General features: G+C 45.6%; 1 protein-coding gene across 8 annotated transcripts in view; it reads right to left on the bottom strand.

Annotated features, from left to right (window-relative positions):
* The window catches only part of SLC45A4 (solute carrier family 45 member 4), an 82,233-nt gene that overhangs the window by 27,688 nt on the left and 27,062 nt on the right, over window positions 1-27,483 (bottom strand). For 2 of the 8 annotated variants that reach the window (XM_083823801.1, XM_083823797.1), the window contains exon 2: window positions 4,898-5,526. In XM_083823801.1, the coding sequence (XP_083679927.1) occupies window positions 4,898-5,141 (244 nt within the window). In that variant the 5' untranslated portion in view covers window positions 5,142-5,526. Of the gene's footprint in view, window positions 1-4,897; window positions 5,527-7,180; window positions 7,254-12,100; window positions 12,328-15,129; window positions 15,323-23,958; window positions 24,190-25,680; window positions 25,764-27,483 lie in introns of those variants that run through there. The other 6 variants (XM_083823796.1, XM_083823799.1, XM_083823800.1 and 3 more) reach the window with 6 other exon arrangements.

The following is a 27,483-nucleotide window of genomic DNA, read 5'->3' as shown; positions in this document are numbered from 1 at the left end:
GGAAGACTATCCCCTTCCACGCTGAATTGAGTCAGCAATTGATAACTTTAATTCCTTTGAAGAACCATACCTACAGGCTAACTTATCTTTGACATTTCATGCTTGGTTGCTAAATACGTCTCCATAATCTCCTCTTTACCTACACGCATTCTTCTCAGACAGGTATCAACAGTGAATTCCAAGGGGGAGACCAGCTACTTCATGCTAAAAGTTCACCCCAGAATATTAAATCTGCTTAGGACAGACACTTCTCAGCTACCACGTTGAGATTTCTCAGGATCAGCAATTTCTATTATTGCTTAACACACTTTTTCCATCCTGGCAAGCCCACGTGAACTCCATTTCAAGACCCTTTGAGCACGTCCTGCTAAGCTTTGGGCTGATAAAGCACTTAGTCATAAGAGCTGAGAAGGAAATTTCGCTGAGAACCGACAGCCCAAAGCCCCGAACAGCTATCCCACATGTGTGAGACAGCAGCGACGACAGTATTCTGCTGGTGTGAGAGCACATAATGAGAGAAATTATTGCTTTTCCAAAGCAAACCAACCTATTGTGTTCTGCTCTGCTTAGCTCAGCCTTTCTTTGTATCAGAATCTATTAATTAGCACCGAAATACTCCGTTTCCAGAAATACTATTCCCTCGTGGCCCTGCCTGAAAAGACACATGGTCAGGGTTAAGCTTAAAACCAACTGCTTCAATATTTAATGCCGGACCGGCTACCGTTTACTCCAAGAGCCCATTAACTCTCCAGCACAACGAATGCCATCACAGACGGGCGCTCACGTGAAATACGTAAAAATCAGTACCAGGCCTGATGCACTTCAGTGACTCTACAAAACCACTCATCTGATGTACTCCTTAGGAGAAAAACTCCTAAAATACTTTTTAACAGAGAAACATCCCTAAATTTAAGTGGTGCTGTAAAGGTAAGCAAGGCATGTTTGTGTTTTTCCGTATGTAAATGCACATTGTTTCTTCCTAAAGCACTGGTGTAATCTCCTTAATAATTTATGCAGGGGAATGAGGAACAGCTCTGGTGCTGACAGTCACTTCTCTGCCTATTAACTATTCATAAAACACTCAACAGCACTGGAAAGAGCCTTTGAAGCAACAGGAAAGGTTTGGTGAAGCTTTCATTGTATTAAATATAAAATTTAACCTCTATGTTTGCGTCACCGCTATTCATTTGCTGCACGGCAAATCCTCCTGAAGGTAGGAGCCACCCCAAGCCCCAGCACACAGATTTCTCCAAGTTTTTATGCCAGGCCAGTCCTTACCTCCTCCTCACCTTTATTCACATCAAATCCCTTGTAAAACCATTTCCCAACCGCATCCAAATTTTCCACGAACCATTATGAACTGGCAGTAGATTTGGAGATTTAATGCTTAGAAGCCAGGTTACTAAGTGACAGTCTATTTTCTTCCCTCATTAACAGTAGCAGGGATTTTAATTCCCTCTCACAGATAACAGCTTTATGGACCAGATGTTTCAGAAGACAAAACCTCCTCGTGCTCTTATGGAATTTATAATATGGAAACGTCGCAGAGGAAGCAAACAGTGGCTGGTATAAGTCAGGGTTAATGCAGAGAATATCCTAAATTGTAACACAAAATCCTTCAACTCCTCCAAAACCACCTTGGACTGACCCGTACAACTATACCCAGTGTGCTGAAGGAGCTGCCACTTGCTTTTTTGTGAAGTTTTAACACTGGTTGGGAGAACTGCTGCCTCAATAGACCTCCAAAAAAAGGCTAACGAAGGTTTTTAGAGGTTAAAACTTACAGAAGGGCCACCTATTATCATTTCATCTGGAGTCGGCCTGCCAGTTCTCCTACCGGGTGTAGTTTTGCGTCCTCCAAATTATCCTCAACAAGTTATCTGCTTAATTTTGAACTCTTGAGCTGCAGATAGCAGGGAATCAAAGAACACGTTAGAATAATAAAAAACCTGGGAGATGCATTTGTCTTGTTCCTGTTGCTAAGCTACTAAAACCCGTTTATGACAAGACTGCCACCAATTTGTAGCTGCGCTTCTGAAAAGGCAATGTAACATCAATCTAAGCACAGCAATAAAGACGAAGATTAAAGTCACAAATCTGAACGTATTTTGGCAGGCGTACAGCATTCAGGGGCTTCCAGAGCTTTCGAATTCGCAGTATCCTTCGAGTCGAGCAGCTTCCACCTCTACCTTTAGCTCTTTTGTAAGGAATTGAGAACCTGTTGGCATTTAAACACGCTGACAATCCAACCGGGGCTGAACTGGGAAGGGACCACACCAAGGGAGCACCTCCTTCAGCTGCTGAAGTCTCAGGGTGGTTAGGACAGGTGGTTGATCGGCCAGATGGTAGCTCCACCTCTGGTTTAGGGTACACAAACAGGGAAGTCAAATACCTGCAAGCACAAAGCGTCTAACACCACGCTAATGCGTCTAAGGTTTTAACCATGGCATCAGATAAGAATCTCAGAGTGTTTCGGGGAGCAAGGGTTTTCTTTGAGATGAGGAACACGAGTACAAACCAGAAAGCTTCAGATTTAACGTACAGCTGTAAGGAGTCTGCCTTGCACATCCAAAAGGCTTCTGGTTTTTTTGGTTTATTTTGAGCGATTTTGTTTGCTTTTAGTTGGTTGCATCGCCACGCTTCTCCAGCTGCCACCTCTCGGAAAGTTTCTCAAGCCAAACAGATCTCAGGGAGCAAAGAACCGAGCGCTGCTTTCACCAGAACAAGAAGCAGAGGGAATATTACGGCAGCCAAACAGCTCCGTGCAGCCCCCTCCACCGAGGCAGAAATAGAGCTCGCGTTGAGGCAGACAGATGTTGAGGTTGATAAAGGTAAACAGAAGCATGTAAGAGGTAATTACAAAACAGGAGGTAAGTCACCCGTGAATAACTTAACCCTTCAGTGCATCCACCGATGTTTGGTGCTCTGCTAAGAGAACACGAGCAAGAGCACCGAGAATTTCAGTTAATTCCCCAAACGCTCACATTTATAACCAGCTACCTCCACTTCTCATCTATACAGCACTCAACACCATCACTGCATCCCCATTTGCCAGCTTTTCCAGAAATTAGAGCTCTTTTCTTCCTTTCCCTTCCCCCAAATCCCAATGTTCTGGTGATCACTGGGGTTAGGGAAGGAAGGGAAGAGAGATTTTTCAATTATCTGGAGGAAACAGATCTGCTAGAAGAGCTCACAAAAGAACTGTAAACCAGGAGAGTGATCAGTAATTAAGAGGATGGTTTGTTTATACTGTCTGACCTTAATCGTTTGGGAAGGTAAAGGCAGCCCAGCCAGCTATACATTTAAACATCCAAGTGCCAGCACAAACAAGAAAAAAAAAGTACAGGTCACTTACAAAACTGGGGGTCTTCTCCATGCGGAGCAGGATGCAAGTATTTTGTTGTCACGGTAGACAGTAACTAAACCTAGGCTCCTGATACAATTTAAATATTCTGAATCTGTGAATCTTGACTTATCCAAAACCCAAAAATCCTGAAAGAAGTTACAGCCATCATAAATATTCCTAGATGAACTTTGCGTGTGTTGTATTCAGCCAGTCGGGTTGAGCAGAAAGCTCCTATTCAGAGGAGTTGAATATATTTATAGCATGTATAATGTATATCAATAATACGTTGTAATACTTTTATAATCTATTTTAACTATGTCAATAATATATCCAAAGATGATGATGAGCTCTGAGAATGAACATTTTCAGGAAAGCCTGGAGGAGGAATAACCCATAAGGATCTCTCACGGCTCTTGTACTGGTTATCGACCCGTCTGTTAATACAACGTAAACCCACCAGTAATTTCATTTGAAAATACATTTTTATAACTGCAAGGAGGAAGGGATTTGTACATTGCATGCTCGCACATTCAATCTCTGATGCTCTTTGGTCGTATCAAATAAAACACAAATGCTTCATCTCAAATGCTAACCTTGAATTTTTTAAACAATGTTGAAAAACATTCATTGAGCAGGATTTAGGGACTAGGCTGGGTGCTTCTGTTTGGCCACAACTGAGCGTGCTGCAAGGCACGACTGCTTGTATAAGCCAAAGCAAACATTAGCAAAGATGTCACACGCCTATATTGCATGCACATTTACACGGTGTACACACACGATTGATTTATTCACGTGGAGCCATGCTCGCTGCAGTGTCTCCGTTCACTTTCATGGAATATTTTCTGGTATCTGATAGAGAACATGATTTTCTGAATTTGATAAGGTAATACCAGATACTGTCTATACTGCAAGCAGTTTATTGGAAACCTAATTATAGTACTCACCACAAAATTTACCATAAACTACTCCTATTCCAATTCCCCTTTCTCCCTCATTTTTTCTAAAGCTATTTGTATCATGGTTTATCCATAGCAGTTGTGTAGTTAATTATAAACAAAGCACATTAACCATATAACACAACACTCACTAGTGGCTTGAAATGAATGTAACATCGCATTAATAATTGGAAAAGCTAAATTAAACATCTAGTTATTCTGAAGTACTGTAACCTGAAGCATTTCTTCATAAACGAAAAAGCTTCACTGCAGTCCTTTATAGCCTGAAGATTCTGGTGTCGAGGATACCTACCTTTTAACGCAGAATTTTAGAAGCTTTTGAGGGTGCTAGTTTTACACATGAACTCAAAACTTACACCAGGTTAAACTTTTATGGAGCAAAGCAGTATTAGACAAGGTGAATGCAGACAGAAAATCCTCCCCACTTAAACATGGTCACACGACTCAATCTGTGGCACAGCCAAGAATGAAAAAAAACATAACCCTTTTTCTACCACCTGCATTTTTAAGTTATCAGCTCCCACTCCCTTCTTCCTCTGACTTCAAAGAAAATTTAGGTGTAAAGTTTTGCTGAAGGGAAACGAGACTCACTTACCGATTTGTAACAAAACAGGCGTTACCAAAGCCGTCTCCATGGCGTAACAAAATTCCCTGCCAAACATGACTGCACCATGCATCACCCACAGGCGGATCGGTATCCGGTCTATGGACCCTTCACTAATGGTCTCCTCTCTGCTTTCATTCTCCTTGGTTTCTGGTTTCTGAAGCTGTGCCACAGGTAGGTCTTGAACTTGCATAGATTCCGAGTCAGCATTCTGGGGAGCCATTTTCATTACCATAAAAATATATATATATATATATCTTTGTTATATCTATATAAATAATACTACCATAACTCCACAAACAAGTCAGGGTGTCTTCTCTTTCAGCTTCTGTTCCTCAGGCAAGTAAACGCTTATATTCCTCTTGTACAAACAGGAATCTTGCAACTTCTTGTACAGATACGAGACATCAAGGACGAAAAGCTATTTGGTAGGAATTTCAACATATGGCTTGCTGGTTTACTGAGAGTTAGAGTTAAAAATCCATAATTGCCATTCAGTTAATACCAGTTTCATAATTATTATTGAAGAAGTGCTGAAGTTGTTATTCTTGCTACAGAGAGGTGGAAAGGCGACACAAAGAGGTGCTCCACTGTTAATCCCCATCGAGTGGCTGATTAATCTGCAACAAAAAGCAAGCATTTAAAAATTTCAATAGCATTTTTTCAGGATATTGTGTCCCCCCCCTTTAACCATATACCCTATTTCCTGCTTAATGCTTTCCATTGTCCCTGCCTCCTGTAGGGTCTTTTATTCCACGATCCCTCCTACCCCTGGACTTGCCAGTGAAATGCAGTTGTTCCTCGCGTTAAACGATGCTTATCTGAGCTCCTAAATTCATCCAGTTTGTGGTCCTAGATGAAGCCACCGAAGAATACATACCGGTGTCTGAGACCCTCAGCACAGCCAGCACCAGACTAACAGATGCTGGGAAATTTAAGGCAGGTTCCATCTCAGAAACAGCGTGGGATATTCCAGCACTATGCCAGGAAGGTGATTCATAGGCTGCCATTTACTCACAGACAGCCCAGGTCGGACTTTTGGAAGTTGCCAGCTACTTTGCAGGAACATCTGAGAGCCCGCAGCTCCTCTGAACTTCCCTAACACCAGCAAATCGATCGCACGGCTTGGCAGAGAAGTTCATCGCCGTGTAAATTCAGACCGTTTTAGACCGAAGATATTCCTCAAGCAAACACAAGCAGAAATAAGCTATCGGGCACGTAACTTTGAAGACTGGCATTTAGATATTTAAACTTTTAATGAGATCTATATGGCATGCGCAACCATCTTCACTTTCTGCACACACCTGTGCATTTCAGTCTCTTATCCTACGAGACTAGCGAATTTATTAAGAAATAATGGTGCAATATACGTTGTTGGTGCACTGTACATTATTCGTGAAATATATCCCAGCCAGGTAAGACAGGCTTCTCCTGTCCTTCCCCTTCCTTTGTGCCTTACATACAGCACCACGTCAATCAAATGTTCACTTGGGAGAATGAAAAAGCATTTCGGAAGGAGTCTTATCCCAGGACAAAACCTCTAGGGGTATGGTTCCCCGCTGCCAGACCCCAACAAGTACCCAGGCCTTCCAGCTGCGGCTACAAACCTCTTTGCGGGCTCTAGTGTAAATCAGACCATTAGGCACCGAACCTAAAAGTCAGCCCCAAGAAGGAGATGACATGTCTGGGGTTTAGAGCACCACAGCAGCAACTCTGCCTCCACGTGACCCCAACACACTGTTCTACACGTGCAGCAAGGGAACATCTTCTTGAGCGCTTCTCTTCTTCCAGCCAAAAGCATCTTTTTTTTTTTGGTCTGGGTTTTTTTCTCCTCCCAGACTTCCCCAAATTACTTGAAGTCTCAGTTTCGGTCACCTCAGTAACAACTCACTCCTATAATTTCCTTTTGAGCTAGTCAAATCACGTGAGAGAAGTTAAAATAACCAAGTGCTATAGGTTATCTTACTTAAGTTTTAAGTTCCAATGTTTTAATCTACAAGTAATAAATACTTCACAACAAAAAGGTCTCAAGAAAGCATTTCTTCACCCATTCGGTACGAAAAGGAGGAGCTGAGATGCACTGCCCAGGGTCACTGAATCGCGGCAAACACAGGAACTTGTTCAACTTCTTCGTAAGCTCCGTGTTTCCACGAAGCATTTTCTTTCCATCACTGTTTGGGTTTGCTACGTTCTGCGTGTGGCAGAGTTCATTTGCCCTCTAATTAGCGGCGTGCTGAACTCGCAGCAGGAAGGAAAGGGATGGGATTCTCTTACCTTGCTCTAGTGTCTGAGGTTTCAGCTCGCTCCTCGAATAGCGATTAGTTTATCACAAATACGAAATCAAGTACTGCGTAATAAAAAAAAACAACAACACACCAAACAGCACCGCCACCAAAACACAACCACAGAGTGCACACACGCTTATCATAACAGAAGGCCTGGGTGAATAAAACCTAGAGAGTACAGGTTCCAGGGCAGGAGCGATTATTTTAATTACAGTAATAAAACGCTTAATTGCTGGCAGGCAGGCAAAATTGCATTCAGGAGAATTTAATAAGTTTACATATCAGCTCTTACTGCTTGGAAATCTCTCAGAACAAGCGCGTCGTGTTACAGGCTAAGGTCACTGATAACGCTCCTGTACTAGATGGCTTTAAAGCCCAGAGCTTTCTCTTAGGCTCAACGTCCCCTCGCGTCACCGTCCGGGAGGGATTTGACTCAGTTTCCCCCAAACACCTCTTTTACAAGGTAGTTGCAGGGCAGGAAGGCAGTTCGTCATACCAGAACGTTTCATACGATGCACTGGGGCTGCCTGAATACACAAGCAGGCTGACAGCAGGCTGGGAGCATTTGTCATCGGGATGGATAAAGAGGGAGGACAAAAGAGGAGGTCTGAGATTTAGGCTCTTAAGGGAGGGCTGGAGAAGTTCTGCTCGAAGCAGGAGACGATGGGGAGCGATCGGATAATTTCAGAGACAGGAATAATGGATGATGGATGGAGGCAGACTTTGAAGCTGTAATTGACACAGATAAAAAAGAGCAGTAGATTTTAAGCACGCCAGAAAAAGCGGTCGCAGTCTTCAAGTGCAGTAAGCGGGAGGCACAATGGACGGGTTTTATCTGAAGTAACACAGAATTGCCGGTCCATTATGCCAATTTTGTGGCGAGTGTAACGCTCGTCTCCCTGAGGCACTTTCATCTGACTCCAAGCGCACGTCTAGCACACGAGCTGGAGGGCAACAGCCTCTCTGGAAGGTCTTCCAGTCCTTGTGTAAGCCCTGGAGGCTGTGTTCAGGCTCATCTTACAGGCAGATTCTTTTCCCAAGCTCGTTTTGAATTTGGCAAGTTCGAACGGCGGCGTTCTTCCTTATCAAAAAGGCAGGCAAATTCATTTACCTGCTGGAAGTAAATATTACAGAAGCTTTTACGTAGCAAAGAACTCCAAATCTAGATTAAATGGCGTCTAAAGAGGAGTTGGATTAAAATAGTAAAGAGGGCACACTTCCATGTGTGTATCTAGCACAAATTTTTTTTTTTATTTTCACGTTTGTTGGCCAGTAAAGCCAAAATTTAATTGAAAACATAGTTTTGACTGTAGTTTTGAATATCAATGGGAATTTGTAATACAGCAAACTCCCTTTCCTCCTGAGGTTGAAAGGCTTCATTTTATAGAGAAAGAAACAGTCCTGTGATATTTTCCTTTCTAAAAATAATTTAAAAAGGTTAAAAATAAAGAGAAACGATGGATTAGGCTTATCTTTCACCTATCATTCAAGCAGTGCAGGTACATCAGGCCACGCAGCACCCAAAGTAACTTAAAAATGTGTGTTAGGAAGACGAGACTACGTACCCCATCTGCCACGCACTCTCAGTGTACTTTCCCTAACGCTTTAAAAGGCGTTTTCATGACTCACAAAGAGTAAGAAAGTAGAACAAAATGTCTCGGCCTGACAAAGGGGTTAATGTCGGGCACTGTACAGAGGCGGGGTATGAGCAGAAGCTTAAATGCAGAAATATGCACACTTGTAAAGCGTATATTGGAGGAGATTTGATGACACCAGCTCTTCTTCAACCTGACTGCATGCTTTACTTTGACCTCTGGCCCTCCTGCACATGGTACAAACAAGAAAGGGGAGGTTAACATCCCAGTGAATCAGGCGACTCCGAAAACTAACCTGCGAGCAAAATTTTACAAAAGCTGCTCAGATCTCCTCTAATCTGTTAAATCTGTACTCTCTCCCATCCAGGCATGAGTCGTAGCACGACGAGGCGAGGCACAGAACAGCACGTTACGAGCTTGACAAGGCGATCCCACCGTAATCCCGTGCCTCAAATAGGTCCTGCTCGCAGGCGGGTGAATCATCGAGGAAAATTACTGCCTTCTCTTGGGTTTCCAAAGAAGAGGAATAGTTATACGGGCCTTACTTGTGGCCCACGCAGTTCCGTGGTTTTGTTTTCTTGAATGACCACTAAGATAGGAGAAGCACGCTAGGTAATTACGCAACGCCTCGGGCAAATGACTTCTCTCACATTTCCCAGCGTTGGTGAGGGCTCAGAGGTCGACCAGCAGTGTTTTCACATCCGTGACACCACCGTCTGGAGATCAGGTGATGGGCACTACACCCATCGGTCCCAAAATAGAGCATAAACGGGGGTTAACAGCAGTCCTGCCCGAATCTTTTAAGACCGAACTATTTTTAATACATGTTTCCAGATATCTCTTGCTTACAAGGAACAGGAATGTACTGTTCTACGAGCAACGAGATATTCTGAGCCAGTGCCAAAGCCTGTGACCTTAATTAAGCTACGATGCACGCAGCACATTTCAGGTGATCGCACACACACTTTATTAAGCAGCAATAAACCTCTGCCAGTAGATGCGGTTAAGTGGACACCACGAGAAAACTGAAATTGTGTGCACTAGTTACAGAGTCTTGAGGTCCTTAAGGGAAAAAGAAGCACGGCCTAAGAAAAATTCGAATGGGCACACTGAAAAGGATGGAAAATATTATAGTGTTCTGTGCAAACACCGTAATATCTGAAGGAATAAGCTGGGGGATGAGCCAAGGCAAACAACCCACTGCTCGTCCTCGCTTTCAAAGTGCCTTGCAATAACTTCAGCCACTGATCTCTCTCCAAGACCTGCCTCTTCCCTCATCCCTACTTGCCTTCCCATGTAAGCACGCAGGCTGATCAAAGCCTCCTCGTGTTGTTTGACAAATGGTAGCGAAGAGCTGCATTTTGCTACCCAGGACTTGTTTTCCAGTGATGCAGTACATGTCCTGTCTCAAACAAAGACTCTGTAGTTTATGAACTTTCATCTTCTTGACGCTGGAACAAAGGATGAAGGGATGCCTTGAGCCACCCTTGCATACCAATGGCCCCGTCTTTCCATTGTTCATCGGTAACTTCCCAGGGAAAACAGTTAAAAATCAGTTATTAGAGAATTTAATTCGGTTTTAATGTTTCTGGCCACAGCTGTCATTGAATCACTAGCAGATCCTAACGTAACATTGTGCATGACACCGAGAAAAGCAAGAACAACAAAAAACCAAGGTAAGCATATTTCACAAAATATCCAAGTGTTTGACTCAAAAAAGAGCCCAGAGGCTGCCAGTCTAACACGAGAAGCCTTCCTTCCTTCCAGCATCTTGCACGTTACCCTCCTTCAGTTCCTCAAGGAGCACACTCCATGGACACATGCACTGCTAGCCACACTAATCAACCTGGGAATTATGTTAGGCTAGCAAGCCTCTAATTGCCCAGTCGTCCCATTTACTTGTCAAGTTGGTTTATGCTCCAGTTTCTAGTAACCTGGCCATCTCCTGAAAAGTTATCTCGAATGATTTAAGTACAGCTTTAATGTTAGCACTGGAAAGAAAGGCGTTCTGAGTGCATCTGGCTTTTCCTCAGACTAAATAAACGTTTGGCTGAACACTTCCACCTCTGTGCTGGAGACAAACATCATTTATTATTCCTTCTCTTGATTAAATGCAAAAAGGAGACTCGGTTCTGCTTCAGCATTTGACTGGCTTGCAGGATGATGCATTGTTTGGGCCTGTGCCTTTTTAAAGAGGAGAATGGCGTTTGTCCAAGGAAACTGCTGGCATTTGGAGCTCCAGTCCCCTACCACCCCAGCAGAGCAGCAGCGCGGTGCTGTGAAAGGGCAGCTACCAGAGGCTGTCCCTCACCCTTCTGCAACCACAGCTGTGCCACCTCACACGGACTTACTGCTTCTCAAAACACCAAAAACGGTTCCAGGAGAGGGATCCAGACGATTTCATACCGAAACAGGTGGCTCCCTCATCGTCCCTGTGTTCTGTGGATCTGCCACAGGCCTGGTAGCCACCCCTGGGGTAGCAGCACGCAGCACGAACCTGAGCACAGCTTCACATTTACCAGCAATCCGTTCTGCTGGGACAGCCAGCTTCCCTAGCAAGGGAACTTTGGCTTTGCAACCTGCTGCTCTTGAAGGTATACGTAAAATACCCAGCCAGCCTCTCACACTGCTTCTGCTATAGGTTTCTCAATCACTTCGAGTTAGCATAAACAAGTACTTCCTCTAAAAGCAGCACTCTGTTCTTCCTTTTCTTCCTTACTCCCACCCCTTCCTGCACAACCCCACGAGCATTTATGAAGCTGGTCTAGGTTAAAAACCAACCTGACAAAAGCACAGCCAGAAAGATCAACGTATCTTTAACGAAGTCGGGTTGGTTTTACTCGGCTGCGTGGCTCAGGTTGGTTTTACCTGGCTGCGTGGCTCCACACCAACATATCAGGGGATGGGAGCAATAGGAGCAGCTAGAAGTAACACTCTGGGTTGTTCCCACCCAAACCCAGTGGGAAATTGCAGCTCCCAGGGAGCAAAGAGGCTGTCAGCAGATCCCTGCAGCGGCAAGGTCAAAAAGCAGACTCACCTGCTCAGCTCCACGCTCCTCCTCCTCGGAAGGAGGATCTTCAGCCGCCAGTGCCAGCATTTATTCTGCCTCGCAGTACTTGAGAGATGCAAGGCAGAATGCCACTCGCTTAGCCAACAGGCAGCTATTTTCTGCCCGGGTGTTTTGTGGCTCTGTTGCTAATTATTAGCAGCTGTTTATAGTAACAGAACTGGCCACAGGGGAAGTTTCTTTGGCCCATGCCGAGGCTCGAGCGTTTGGTCGTGGTAGGAGGATGAAAAGCAGCTAGAAAACATACCTGAATTTCTGACCCTGCCGGACAAACGCACTCAAGAGCTCTGCTGGAGTTGTGCAAGGGGGCCGGATCCTTCCATCGTCCTGCGCTGCTCCTTCGCAAACGTTCACAAGCAAAAATCCTGCACCTTTCTAGAAGCACCAGCGTGTAACCGAGTCACGAGGCCTTCGGTTCAAAAAGGCAGCAATTACAGCCCCGTGGCTGATTAAATTCCCATTAGGACTCCTCACCTAGTTAAATGCAAACACAGAAGGGTTTTCAGGCGCTGCTTTCTAAAAACAGAACTGCGCTAACCCTACCAGGAGGGGAAGGCTGGGCTTGTTCACCAATTTTTTTTTTTAACGCAGTTACACCACATGTTACTTAACAGCCCCGTATGTGAGCAACACTTCTCCTGACACCGAAAGTCAACCTCTGATTTTACATTAAACAGGACTAACCTGTTCCGAATCGCGAAAAGCCTGCCAAAGGAAAAAGGTTAAGGCTAACTGGGTGCAATAAAGAACCGCGTTTGACATGTCCTAACATTTAATCCATCAGGCAGGTAATCAGAGGCATCGAATCCAAACAGCGTAAACCGGCTTGTTTTACAAGGAGATCGTGCCTAAGCAACCCTACAGCTGACACCGAGCGGAGACCGGGATGAGATCTGGAACAAGTTTGTGTTGAGAACTGAGATTGGGATAAGAAAAGGAAAAGGGAAAGGGAAAGGAAAAAGGAAAAGGGAAAGGAAAAGGGAAAGGAAAAGGCAAAGGAAAAGGGAAAGGAAAAGGGAAAGGGAAAGGGAAAGGGAAAGGGAAAGGGAAAGGGAAAGGGAAAGGGAAAGGGAAAGGGAAAGGGGAAAGGAAAGGTGAAAAAGGAAAAAGAAAAGAAAAATTAAAAGGAAAAATAAAAAGAAAAAAGAAGAAAAGGAGAAAAGGAAAAAAGGAGAAAAGGAAAGAGGCCGTAACTTTTGGAAAATACACTTATCTAGGGAAAGCAAAGGGTTCTGGCAGCTCTCCCAGTTTTGAGGCCATACTCTGACATCCCCGACTCCCCCAAGAAACCCAGATGAAATAAGAGCGAAAGTGTGTGTGGCTTCATCTTGAAAGGGTTCAGGATTAATTATCGCACCCTTTCCTTGGTATGTATACAAAATGCCAGAAATTATTAAAACCTGACCTAAACGAGTGCCCGACTCCAGCCCTGCCGGTAGTAAACCTAAAAAAACGAAGGGAAGCACGGCTTTTTACGAAGTTGCTGAACCAATTCTGGGAAGCCATCTTTTCAAAAAGGATCCAGAATTTAATGCGAGACAGACTTTATTCGGTGGATTGGATATTATACTGCTCCCTGAAGGCACAGCCTGTTACTAATATTAGATCAGATTACATTGTTAAATCACTGCTGCTGCTGTTTTTACTAGGAAATACTTCATTTTCTTAAACAGGGGAGGTACCATTATCTGATTAAACTTCCTTTTGGCTTTACCGCTAAAAGCAAACAAACAAACAAACCAGAAAAAAAATACTTTGTGTGTGCTCCTGTTAGCCTGAAGTGTATTAATAGCGATATATTAAACAAGTACACTGCTAAGAAGGCATGGGCACAAATAATAACAGAGAAACCTTCCGAACTAGTGGGAAACTTGAAGCAGTTTCACGCAAAACCATGCCTTAATCTTGGATCTCCAAGTGGCAGGATCTACCCTCAAAATTAGATGAAGGTTAAGGGCAAGACAGCAAGCACTCAGCGCATTCAGAAGTGAAAAATAACAGTTTGGTCATCAGAAACTCGCTGGGATGGAGATCCCTCCATCAAACACGGTGTTGTGCAAATCATGCCGCTGTGAAAATGCGAACTTTAATGAAGGAAAAGCATTAATTTGGTCTGGTAAGCCCAGGCAAACTTTGGCGTGGGGTGAGTATGGTCCAGCTCAAGTGGAACGATCCCCAGGTTTTTAACCACGCCGAACACGAGAGTTATCTTCCATCGGAGCAGAACTGATTCATCCCCCTCTGTCTCAACGAGGCAGGGCAGTGGAGGAAAACAACCGTAAGGCTATCATCAGGGAACATCTCGATATGTCGCTGAGTGGATTAACTGGAGCAACCTTACCTTCCTGCAGAGGGCAGGACGGTGTCCAACCCAGCACGGCTGGTGGCGCGAGTGCAAATCCTAACTATCAGGGCATCGTTGCCACCAGCATTTTCTCGCAAGGTCTTTGGCCAGGGCTGTTCTCCTGCTTGCAGCGTGGGAAATGAATTACATCAGCGCAACCACTGGCAAATTACTCCCCAGAATGAGCGATACTTTCTACAAGAGGCTGAGACTAGTGTTTTGCATGAATATTCATCCATCAGAAACAGTCGAGCCGGACTGGCAATGGCAGATATTCCCTGCAGATGTTACTGCACCTACGGTGAAGGGCACAATACTGCCTTTATTTTCGTGCACTGGCATTTGAGCTAATTGTACTCGTTGCTCTGCAAACTCACAGGCTGTACCAACTGGATTCTTCAGGCAGTAAATGCTTAAGAAACCCAAATACTGCCAGAAGATGTATCAGACAATTACAGAAGCTATTCAACAGATCAAGACAAAAAAGAACAGAGCATAGATCTTCCTAAGTTGCCTTCCCCTAGCATATCATTAACATCTGCAAAGTCTAATTCATTGGAATTGTCTCCAATTAGCAGTCCCTAAATGCATTACCATCATTCAGACTCAGAAAGCTCTGTTAAAGTTGAGCTTTTGAAAGCATCCACAGAGTTTTGTCCATCCTCCAACGAAGATGGAGAAGTTTCGTTCTGGCTACGTTTTCCTAAATCTGAGGAAATAATTACTCCCTCGGAGGAAAAGCGAAACAACTCAGGAGAGAGTTTCTCACATTTCAGATCCTCCGAAGAGGTTGTAAACAACTAAATATAACCACCCATATCATCTCGCACTGCGTATTATCATTTTGCCTTTTTCAAATGAACTCACAGACCAAACTGGTACATTTTCACTGCGATAGGCTGGTAATTCAGAAGGAACTGTTTAAATCGTACCTGGAACCTGCAGTTGGAGCCAGCACTGATTCAGCACGACTGCTAGAAACAGTCTGCCTCTCGTCAGTGTAAATAAATAATGCCTTCCCTTCTGCCTCGTCCTCACCCCAAAATGTTTGCATAGGTTCCTTTCATCAAGGGCTGCTGGATCATTTTACTTGCCCCACGTGAAGCAAAGCTGACTGCTCTTACACTGAAAGAAAAGCATAAAGGTATTTTAACAGGGATTTTATTTCTTCCTGACACCTTCAGCATCTCCCCTCTGAAACACCAGTGGCCTGAACCAAGTTTTGAGGACGCGCACTCCACCAAAAGCGCAGCTACATCACTTGAGCAGATTCCTGCTCTGCTTTCTCAGACCGTCCCGAACACCAGACGTGTTTATGTTCACTGCCATAAAGGGCAGCTATTCCATTTCGTTTCTGAACGATTTAAATAAACATTTTAACTGTCCTAGCAGCGATGCGTAGCCGGTATATTTTAAGTAAGGCATAAGATAAAGGACCAATATTCTGTGTCCCTTCTTAGCGCCGATAATTAATCGAATTAATAAATCTTAAGAATACCAGAAGAAGGCTGTCCTGCCCATAAAACGGATTAATCAGTGCTTAGAAGGGTTGCACGACCACGCTGATTTCAGACCACATCTCCAGCACCTAGGAACACTGTAAGAACTTCCACCAACAGTATTTTAATATTCAATTTTAAGCAAAATTGTATGTGAAATATACCACTTCAGAATTACACTTTCTAGGAGCTCGCGAACAGACAACATTTTGGCCAATACGATGCATTTACAAACCATCTGTTTTAGACAAATTTACTGCAAGTCACAGGATTTAGACAGCTGGTTTATAAGCAGCCCAGCAGAGAGCTGGTGGCCGCGTTTAAGAGCAGCTTGCTACCAGCATATTTTGATTTTCAACTACGAACAAATGCTATTCCAGTCGTGGCTTTTGCCAAGCCCTGACCCCATTAGCACTGGCGAGATAAGACATTTACCGACATGCACGCTGCAATAATAAGAGGCTTGGCAGTTGGATGCAATGCATAAAGACCTGCTAGCGGGGAAGTATTTGGGGTATGCAGACCTCTTCCACTTGTGACTTTGCAGAGCTACGAAACACTTGGCAAAGGCTGGTCAGATTTTGGCGTTTTTACCTAATTTGGGAATAACTGTCGGCCACTCTCCTCTTGGAGGATGCACAAGTTTCAGCCTCCGTGTCGCTTTAAGCAGCAGACATCCAGACCCCCATGGGATGAGACTTGTGGTTGAGGTGCTCCTGTGGTCTGCTGTTGTACTGGTGCAATCACTAGGGCAGATCTCAGCTGACGGTCACCTTCGGCAGGTAAAAATCAAAGTACATCTACCTCCCAGGCGGGGTTTAGTCCTGTCACCTTCAATTTGATCATGCTCTGTCAGCAACTGCTGATTGAAAAGCACCTAGTCTCTTACAAGTATGTCTCCTGGAGTTTACTATCAGATACGTACCCTAAAATTACCTAAAACATCCTCAGGGAATCAGTCTTATGCAAACTAAAGCATCTTTTCTCGAACGTTCATGAGTAAAAAATACAGTTGTGTAGTTTCTATTGGATTATTCAGGTTTCTTCTAGGAGTTTCTTTGCATAAAAGGGGTCTTTGAGGTCAACAGGTCATAGCCAACGTGAATTCACTTGTAAAACTCACAGGGATTGCACTTGAGTCATTTTCTAGACGCAGGGTTGCTGGCATAAAGAACATGGAAATGAGAAGTTCGGCCTCTGCAAGCACGACTGATTGTTTAGAAAACAAAGCTAATCTAGTGGTTGCTTCTTTATGCACAGCTAATTGCATACCAGCTCGAGTGCCCTTCCAGTTCGTTCTCAGAGGCAGAATGAATTTGTGGTCAGATAATATCACGAATGCTTCTGGAGGTGGGCAGAGCCGCTTTAAAACTTGCAGGCACTGAAAGCAGCACATGGGGAAAGCAAGCAGGATCACCAGGGAAATGCTAAAATTTCAGCACACAAAAGCAAGGCAATAAAGTGCAACAGCTGACTTGCCAGGTTATCCTACCAGTTATCTAATATCCTCAGAAATGCATCGGCTCCCCTATACAGAGATGCATTCAAAAGAGTCAGGTCGAGCAACAATTTTATTCATTGGCACCCTGGATAGAGCCTGAAGTCTCAAAGCAAGTGGGAAACTCAGTTGCTAAAAGGGGAGAGAAGCAGTAACCTAACCACTCTGATCTCCCTTATCACTCCTCTGATCACTTCACCTCTTGGTGGCTTCCACTTGCTATAATATGCTGATTTTCCATTCAAAATCAACTCGGTGGTAATCTTCCAGGAGATGACAACCACCCACATGTAAAAAATGGCAGCAGCCTGAGCAAGGAGCAGCACAAATCGCATGCAGAGGACACACAGAGGATGATGTGAGCGCAGGTGTGCCTGGTTGAAGCTGCCAGGCATTTCTGCCCAGGTCGGTTTCAGAAAGGGATGCCTTATTTCTGTGGTACGGAGGAAATCATGGGCTTACATCTGCGGGGGAAACCAGCAGGACAGTCGTTATTCCTAGAACAAAGGAATGTGCTGAAGCTGCAAAACCAAAGCCAATTACCTGGATGAATACTGAATATTACCTACTCTCAGCTTTTCAAAAGAGTTTTGGGTCTTCAGCCTATTTCTTTAAAGGACTGTTCTACTTTTAACCGAGTATTTTCTCTTATCAGTTTATTCTGGTACAAGATAGTGGCTTGGCTTCCAACCCAGTTCCAATGAAAACAGTTAACACTTGCAGGATTCCTTTCTCCAGCATCTGAACCAGCTAAGTGCATTTACACAACACGAAGTTGAGACGGGACAGAACATTTTTCCTCGAATTATTTCACCGTGTTGGGCCTGCTTACTAATTGTTTACGGGATGCTTATACGAAGAAGTTTGATGGAATTATTATTAAGGAACAATTTTGCTAAGTTTATACGTATACACTTAGCTACGTCGTTGCTTTGGTGTTCACAGAGCAGACCGAGCTGTTACCTCGATACGGTGATGTGCATGTGCTAAGTATAGAACGTGTCACAACTGCTGAAAGCATAGGGCTATTAAAAGCGGGCATCAAACCAAAGAAGTGAGTGAGCTTTGAGTGACCGGCAGAGATCACAGAACAGGTCTGGGTTGGAAGGGACCTTGAAAATTATCGAATTCCAGCCCCCTGCCATGGGCAGGGACAGCTCCCACCAGCCCAGGATGCCCAAAGCCCCATCCAGCCTGGCCTTGAGCACCTCCAGGGATGGGGCATCCACAGCTTCTCTGGGCAGCCTGTGCCAGGGCCTCACCACCCTCTGAGTGAAGAATTTCTTCCTTATATCTAACCTAAATCTACCTAAATCTTTTAGTTTACCCCTTGTCCTACCCAGGTCAGACTGTGGCGACGTTAATTTTGCCTACAATTTCTAAAAAAAAACCCTCTTACAAGTGCTTTGGCATTTTGGATAGCCTGCCATAGGCCTTCTCAGGTTTGTTAGACTTTTAGAATTGATCCTAAACAACAAGGATTGCCTGAATTTGGTCCCTTGAGGTTTTCCACAGACAATCCTATTCAGAACCACAGGAAAGGTTCATTAAACTAGCACTGATAAAGGATTTCACCGGCCTTTCTAGAACAGTACACCAACTTCCACATCTTTTGCTAGGAGGCATGGCTGACTCCACGAGAGTATTTCAGGAGTCTTCCTGTGCTGGTCCAGAAGTATCAGTTATTGCACTGAATTATTGAACAGATCTGCAAGAACTGCAGAGGCCAGTCTGAAATTAAAAACGAAAAACCAGCAAGTGTTTATTCAAACGCTCTTCGTGCCAGCATAGTTCACTGAAGAAGGGATCGCAGATTTTTCAAGGTCCGTGGGTTACAGCAGAGAAGTGGAACCCAAGCGAGTCTCCTGTTGAAAACAGATACTCCTGCTTTTGTCCTAGCGTGCTCCTGGAGGCGAGGATCACCTCATGTGACTAATGACTCCTCGTTCAGTAAAACAACATTCATCTCGAACGCTTCAGTGCCCGAAGCACGCCGTACCTAAACAGATGCCAGCCAACTAGAAAAAGCCAGGGGGAGAGCCAGGAGACATGACTAAGGTGGAAGGGCACGGAATTATTCTCCTCGTTTAAACAAAGGCTTGACCATAAGATTCAAATGCAAAATGTGTTGAAAAGGCAGCACTAAGCGATCCCTTCTTCGGAGAAGAGGAAATTGGCCTAAGCTGCGACCAGGAAGATTACAGCACATTCTCCACGTGCTGTCGGTATCAGAAGTGTTATTATCTCTCATGAGAAAGGCAGAGCAGGTTTACTCCTTCCTTACCACACTTGTTGATAGCTTTCTTGTGGCTCTGCAAGCCGAGATTGCTCCTCGCAATCCTTACCCATCCAGTTGTGAGGACACAACTGCCTTCCTACCAGCTGCAAAGGCGCAGGCTTTCCCCTCGCGCTGCATGCTGCAGCTGCGTGCCTCGATATTTAACACAAGGAAATCCAAAAATTCTTCAGTCCTTAGCTTGTGGACGAGAAAGTACGGTTGGTATTCGACTAGCAAAGATCTTAAAGTTGACGAAAGTTACTGGTCAGCACACGGAGGTATTTGACATTTTAGGTCTTAGTCACTCGTCAAACCGAGGAAAGCCCTCAGGGTGAAGAATTTCATGGCCGTTCAAGCTTATTTTAACAAAAAAGTAGCTTGTCCTTCTGGACTATTTTATTTTGGCAGCTTCACTGAGAACTCCGCTTAGTCATTTTACTTTTCCAATTACAGTACCAGCTTATGCAATAAACCGATGTGTTTACTGTTTGAACAATGACCTGCCAGATTTCGGGGAGGACTAAGATTTGACTGAAGCAATGCGCAGTTACGCATAACATATACTCAAACGTTTTAGGCTTTAAGAGCCTAAATAGACTTGAAATTTCCTAATGCTGCTTTGTAGAGCAGCCAAAATTTAATAGACAAAACAGGGGCACCACTTCCCTGTTATCTCCTTGAAGTGAGAGGCATTTATCATCCTGTAATAACTTTTTGCTCTTCTAGAAGAATTTTTTTTTTTTAAGTTGGACACCCTTCTGCTATCTGGAAAAAAGGGGGCAGCTCTGAAGAAGTACAAGTCATCGCACAGAACGACAGAAATAGTTCAAAAGGTTACTTCATTTTGGTTTAAATTTTTAAGACAGAAGATACTTCAATTCCCAAGCCATGGTGCTGCATTAACAGCTATGATGTGACACGTTACTGCCCTGAGCTCGTGTTTCGGTTTTCAGTCAATTTGCAATGAGCTTGGGGTAGCTTAATTGGAGTAGAGAGGCAGAGGATAACTAGTTATGGGTTTATGAGGGGAAAAAAATAAGTAGCGTTGACAGGATGGGTGCTTTACTGGTGACATTTAAATAAAATTCATATATTGCCCGTTAAGTTCTTCTGACTTTTACAAGCTCTGGTTGCTCTGAGTGCAGATAACCCAGAAGACTTTTGGCTAGGGGAAAGCCTTAGCTCACCTTCTTTTGAGGCCCCAGGCAGCTTGCCCTCGTCTTACCACTCATACACAAAGCCTGGAGAAACAGAGTGAAAATAAAGCGAGCCATTGCGCCCTGTATTTTCCTGATGGAAGAATGCTTGTCCTATAACGATAAGCTTCAGGCTCAGACCTTCACTCACAGGGAGTACAAAACTCTGCAAGCGTTATCAGCTTCTGAAACACAGAACTAAAATTAGCAGAGACAGGAGCTTTACGGGTTCAGCATGCCATGACGACTTCCAGAGAAGAGGAGAGCGCCCTCAGCACAACCAAAACAGACTCTGGTTTATTCAGGGATAGACGCTGGGAACAACCAGCCATCTGGGTAGGGATTTCAGTGACCTGAGCCCGGATTTCTTCACTGTATGGAAAATAAACTGAACACACGCATGTGCCTTCTGGCATGCTTTATTATTAAACGTGATCAGTTCAAGGAATGGGCCAAACCCAAGGAACTCAAGCACACTAAAAAGACTCCTTTATTCTCCCTGCTACAAGCTAGCGATACGATCTACACGTCAGTAAGAAGATGAAGTTAATGTTTGCAAAGTGAAAAGAGTTTTTGGAAACAGCATTTGTTTCTCTAGAGGGCTACCAAACCAAGAGCTGATGTTATTTATTGACCACAGTCAGTACATCCTAGCTCAAAGCTGGACTGGAATAGTCCGTCCTCTTCAGATTATGATAAAGCATCTCCATTTACAAAAGTGATTCTAACTGTGAAGTGACTAAGGAAAACATTAAGGTAATTAGGGCCTCCTTTATTAGGAATTACAGGCGCACAGTCTTGCCGCACAGCACTGTTCCAAACAAATCTCTGAAAGCCTTCAGACTCATCTTTCCTGACACAATGTTTGCGGCTCTCCTTCTGCATAACCTTGGAAGCAATCCTGTGCGTGTACGAGGGAAGTGAGAAATACCCCCTTGGTTCTTTGCTTCATCTCCTCAATGCACTATTGTGTTGGCCCTAAAAAGCTTTTGCCACCCTAGGCATTTTTGGGAACAGCTTCTGAGCTGTCGCCGACTGGGATAAAGAGCGAGGAATTAGCTCTGGAGATCACAAACAAGCTGGGTTAGCTTCCAAGGGAAAGAAAGGTAAGGGTTTGCACAGCAAAGTCAGAGACCTAAATTAATTTCAACGAGCTTTCCAGAAATACAGTCATCTTTGCTCGTTAAAGGAGTCATTAATTCTAGCCTGACAACATAAATTAACTGACCAGCGATGCCTTTTACTGCAGCAGGCTTTTCTAGCAGCTGTCAGTACAGGTTTGCGTGTACCGGTCCCACCAAGGTGCGCAAAACTCCTTATGTAGGCAGCTTTCCAGAGCCTGTCTATTCCTCATCTGTCTCAGCCACCTCCTTCTCCCCCGGGACGATCTGAAAGGCACTGCTCGGGGCCGTGTCAGCTTTGAAACATCCCATAATGACTGGCGGCAGAGATGTAGCCTGTCTCCTGCCCAGGAAGCTAACGCCACATCGGCTGCTCGAGTCTAGAAGAAAGCACAGCCATCACTTCGCTCATCGTTACAGGGTTAAAAACCAATTCACATCGACTTCGATTTGACAGAGCCAGCAGAAGTGCCAGTTAGTTTTGGCAAAGTCATCCTCTGGCATCTTTTGGAGGATCCCCCAGCTGTATCCCCAGTCCTCCACCTTCGCCTTTCCTTGGAATTTGGAAGGAAGCAGATGGGGCTTGCTGTCACACCACCAAGCTGCACAGCGAGGGAGCTGAGCCTCGGGATGGCCACAGGCTGAGCGGAGGGCCTTGCACATGAAGCAGCTGCCAGGATAAGTCCCAGGTCATTCAGGATAAGCACCAGGTTATTCACTCCAGCCACATGGAAGAGAAACGCAGCGCTGAAAATCCCAAACCCCTGGGCAAATACTTCCCGCTTGCTGGTTAGCCCTACCCAGGGCTCTCAGTTCTTGAAGTTTTTTGTGGTGCAAAACACCAGACTGCAGCAGCTCCCTGCCATTAGCAGCAGCTGCGCCTACCATTTGGTGGGATTCAGCTGATTTCAGAAGTGTTGGCAGCCCCACAGCCGTGCTTCGCATCCCGTTAGATCGCTAACGGTGACACTTGTCTGTCACTCTGAGCGCATCCTCCCCACACACACACCGCGAGCAAAACTCTTTGTGTAACAGATCCGAGGAGTGCCAGGCTTCCCCTGCACAGTCAGCAGCTCCCTTCTGTGTCTAACCTTGTCAGAAAGATTAGGAATGAATATCTAACAAACTACACGCTCAAATATATGTATAATTAGAGATTTATTCACGGGTCTGAAAGCCTTCTCTTTTCAACTCCCCACTCTTTCCTGGGGGGTTGAAAGGGTGGCAACATCAGGCTTAAATCTTTGTAGATGCAAAAACGATTTAAACAGCTTTAGTCTTAGTTGCTAGCACCTTACAGAGCTATAATTTGTCCTGTGATGCTAACAAGTTGATGAAGAAAAGTTTTGGGCTCTCGCTTGCTTTATCAGATAGGGTGGGGTCAAGAAGTTTCCAGCCTTGGCTTCTTGGTTTGTTCTCAATCTAGGTTTTAAAAAAACTTAATTCACTCAAAGTCAAGAATCGGCCAGCATTCTTATTTGAAAAGATGTTGCAATTACCCAGAAAGTTATAATAAGGGAAGTTATTTAATCCCTGCATCAATGGGGAGCAAGAACACGAAGCACTTTAATGGCCCTTGCATAACCACCAGGTAAGGAATTAGAAAGGATGCTGGGCAGCCACTGAAGCAAAAAAATAAAGAACTGGCTTTCATTTAATATTTGCCACTGGCAGGCTTCCTCTCGTTTTCCAAGTTAGGGGTGGATGCAATATTAATGAACTGCAGGCTGCCACTGGAGATAAACAACGGTGTGGCTTTCATCTGCCCATACTTCCACCCCGACCACGCTCCTTGAACCTGCGGGCAGGCAGCACATCGCGCCGCGCCGAAGGACGTAAACACATCGATGTCAGACTCCACCCTGAGGATTAAAGGCTAGGGAGCTATGACGAGCGCCCCCCTAGATCACTTATCTTTAGTTCAGAATTATTTTTCCCCCCTAGATTAAGCTGTACTGCAAATGGTTAACGCAGAACTGCAGCAGCTTCCTCACCCCATTTCGCAGGAACACCACGTTACTCGGTCTCTCCATGTAACGCTAAAGCCTCATTCCCCGCTCACTGGAAGAATTTGCCTTCCGTAAGCTATGCTGGGTGTTAAGTCTCAGCCCAGTAATTGCCACGGAGGGACTTAAAGCTTTCTCAGATGTTTGACCAAGGGCCACTTACCAGCCTGGAGCTGTCAGAGGGAAAGCCTCTACAACTTGAGGTCCGTGCAGGCTGTCAGGGACGCATCAGCTGTTAAAATCCTAGCAGGCAGAACGAGGTTACGATCCACAATCGAGGCAGTTCGTTGTCAGCTCAGTGAAGGATCCCATCAGATACTCAGAAATACCTACACAGGCTCCTTCCAGAGCCGCCCAGACAAGGAGCCTGTTGACCAAAAGCTTCTGAAAGAGCCTGAAGTTCGGGGAACAGTGTGGCTATTATTGTCCCAGTGATAAATCTCGGCATTAATTACAATCAGTTATTCAGTAACCAGCCCTAACACAGAACTGGGGCTGATTTCTTTAGAGGGTGTTAATTTAGGAGCCTAGTTAATGAGGAAAAGAAAGCTGCTAAGCGCAGCTCCGGGAAATGCTGTGCAGCGTTGGGCTGCTGGAATGAACCAAGAGATTGTGGACTGATGAACCCAAGTTCCAGCGGTTTGCAATTAAAAAAGGTATTTTTTTTCCAAGTTTGCTAAATGAACAGGCATTGGGCATCTGTGGAAGGTGCAGGCATAGTAATTACTGGATGGGAACCCAAACCTTTATATTGCACAGCTTATCCGGGGGCTACTGGAGAACACAGCAAAGGCCACAGCTTTTATCTAGTGCTCCACTCCAGCCCATACGCTTACAAAGAAGATGAGATCCTACTAGTACTATAGGGTCAAAAGGCATCCCAAATTGTCACGCAAACAGCTCATCTGGTTCAGTGGGTTTCTAGAGGGACCTCAAGGCTGGAGAGGCGGGCTCACGAGAGCCTCAAAGTCCAACAAGGAGAAGCGTGAAGTCCTGCACAGAGGGGGGAACAACCCCAGGATGTGCTGGGGCCACCCAGCTGGGAATTAGCTCTGCAGGAGGGGACCTGGGTCCTGGTGGGCACCACGCTGAACATGAGCCAGCAAGGTGCTGAGCAGGGTAAGGGTACTTCATAGGTGGCTGAGCACTGGCACAGGTTGTCCAGAGGGGTTGTGGGGTCTCCTTCTTGGAGGAAATTCAAAAGCCACCAGGATGTGGTCCTGGGCACCCTGCTTGAACAGAGGCTGGAGCAGATGGCCCCAGAGGTCCCTTCCCACCCCAAGCAGCCTGGGAACGCCATTTCTCCAGCAGCTACCCGCAATATCTGTAGGAGCACGAAGGGTGCAGATCACCGTCAGGCCCTTCTTTTTCTCAGCTCACTGAAGAAGTGAAGTGCTTTGACTTAAGCTGTGATGACCAATGCAAACGGCAGCCTGAGCCATGCAAGTGCCACAATGCTGGAAACAACCAGGGTAACTCCCGCACCAAGAAGCGTAACCCTTCTCCCTCTCTACACGTTCGTTAGAAGCAGAACAAGAGCCAAGAAAACACAAGAACAAACCTACATCAAGTGTCAGTTCGCCCAGCTACGTTTCAGACGGCGAGCAGGACATGCGTGCGAGATGTGTCAGCGTTAAAGCTAGCCGTGCATTTGTTTTGGGTTATTTTTTGAGCTCCTGGGAATTAGCTGGCCGGCCACACTGCTCCGAGGAGCAACAGTTCACACTGCCAAATCACTCCCCGGGGAGCGCCCAGGGCCAGGCTGCACAGGCCAGCGTCCTTGCTCAGATATTCCCCTCGTAAAAGGGGAGAAGTATTTTTACCCTGCACGCACGCCTTCTCCCGCCCCACTAAAAAAAAATAAAATAAATCCCTGTCTCATTACCTGGAAGCAGAAAGCCAGCACTGAGACTTCGCTCGTCTCGTCAACTCATTTCTAGGCCCCGCTGACTGACAGGCAAGCTGCGGGTTAAACAGCGGACAGATAAAGCGTATTCTAGCAGATCGCTCGCCGCATGCAAGCGATGCTCGGAAATTAAGTGGCACAGAAATCTGACGGCGCTGCAGTCCCCGCTCCCCGGGGTAAGGCACCGCTCCCTGGCCGCCATCCAGGAAGAGCGATCGCATCCCCAAGGCCAGGAGGCAGGAGCTAAGCGTGACGTGTTTTTGTCCGAAGAGAGCTGCGGGATCAGCCCCCACTGAGATCATTTATTTATCTGGCACCGAAGGGCGATAACGGCTTGTTTTCGAGCCTCCAAAATAAATGAAGTATGCTGCATGCAGAAGCAGCGCGGGCCAGCCAGCGGAGGACTGAAAATATGCAGGGTCAGCATAACGCTGGTTTCAATTTCAGTTAGGAAAACATCAGAGCTCTCATTTAAAACAAGATGAGGAACTGGGCTCTCTGCTCTAAGATCACCAGCCTTGCAAGCCCAGAACACCACTTCAGAAACACTTTATCAAAACAATTCGGGGGTGACGCTTTCCTCTTGCTGTTTACACACTGCTAAGATTTTTAAAAGCGCCTTCGGTTTGTTCTTTAGGGCCAAGAAGAGCTGTTTGCCTCCTGTCTTTCCATGCCTTGCTACCCGAGTAGCAACAAATACCTGAATTTTGGTCTTGGAAGGTCTCTTCCCACAGCTGGGGAGCCCCAGATTTGTCAGTCCTCACACAAGGGAGACAAAGTCGCACCTCACAGCATCAAGCCAGCTGAAGGGGACGGTTCAATATTAACAGTGCACAGGATGGAAGTGCTGGAAAGCGAGTCTCCCCCAGCTTGAACTGCATTTTTTAAGTTTTATTACTGTGTTGAGACAAGCTTCCCGTCACCCCCACCTCGAGGTTCGTGCTCGAGCAGAGCACACGCCAGGAGAGCGAGCCCGAGGTCAGCAGCGGCTCCCACGCCAAACCAAATTATTACCAAACGATAGCCTGGCATCCCGGCCAAGAACGAGTTCGATGAGAAAACCTGGCTGCTTATCCCGAGCTGTTACAACAACAAATGCCAGCTATGCTCTAAATGACCTCCCAGCCCTTGGGAACACCAACACGAGGGGGCTTTGGCTAAGCCACCGCATGCCAGGGCACAAAATCTCTCAAGGGATTGCTGTGACACCCAAAATTCAGCTTTTAACTTGATGCAACTTTTAAGCTGAGATTGGATAGGACAAACCCAGCTCTTTTCAATGCAGAGTATTTTATTCCCCACACCCCCCAGAGGAGAGGACCACGATACAGGAGCATAACAGAATAGCCCCTTCATTGAGGATACCACTAACTGTTGAGCTTGAGGGTTCAAGAGCTGCCCAGTCCCAGCTGGAGGACGGAATATCCTGCACCAGCCGAAGTTTTGGGCGGTTACTGCACACGCCGTGAGCAGGGCTGCGACCCAAATGCAAGATGTGTGGGCAGCTGATAAGCTGCCGCCTGTAAAGCGGTCATCTGACCAGCAGTAGCTTACTGCGAGCACGTGAAGTCCTTAGCTCACAGCACGCACCTCCCCAGCTCCAGCGCCTGCTTCCAGCTCCCTTCCTGGGCTGGCCGGGGCAGCCCATCTGGAGGGCGAGTCCCAAAACGAAGCCCCAGCCCCGCACGTGGGGTCCCTCGTGCTGGCTGCAGATGTTCCGCTTCAGCTTTTTGGCAGCTGGAGTTGCCAGAACCGCTCGCGTTTTGTGTTTCTGTGCGACGT

Source organism: Anser anser (assembly GCF_964211835.1).
Source record: "Anser anser genome assembly, chromosome: 2".
Classification (NCBI taxonomy): Eukaryota; Metazoa; Chordata; class Aves; order Anseriformes; family Anatidae; genus Anser; species Anser anser.
Note: the sequence above shows the minus strand (reverse complement) of the source record. Positions and strands in the feature narration are given on the sequence as shown.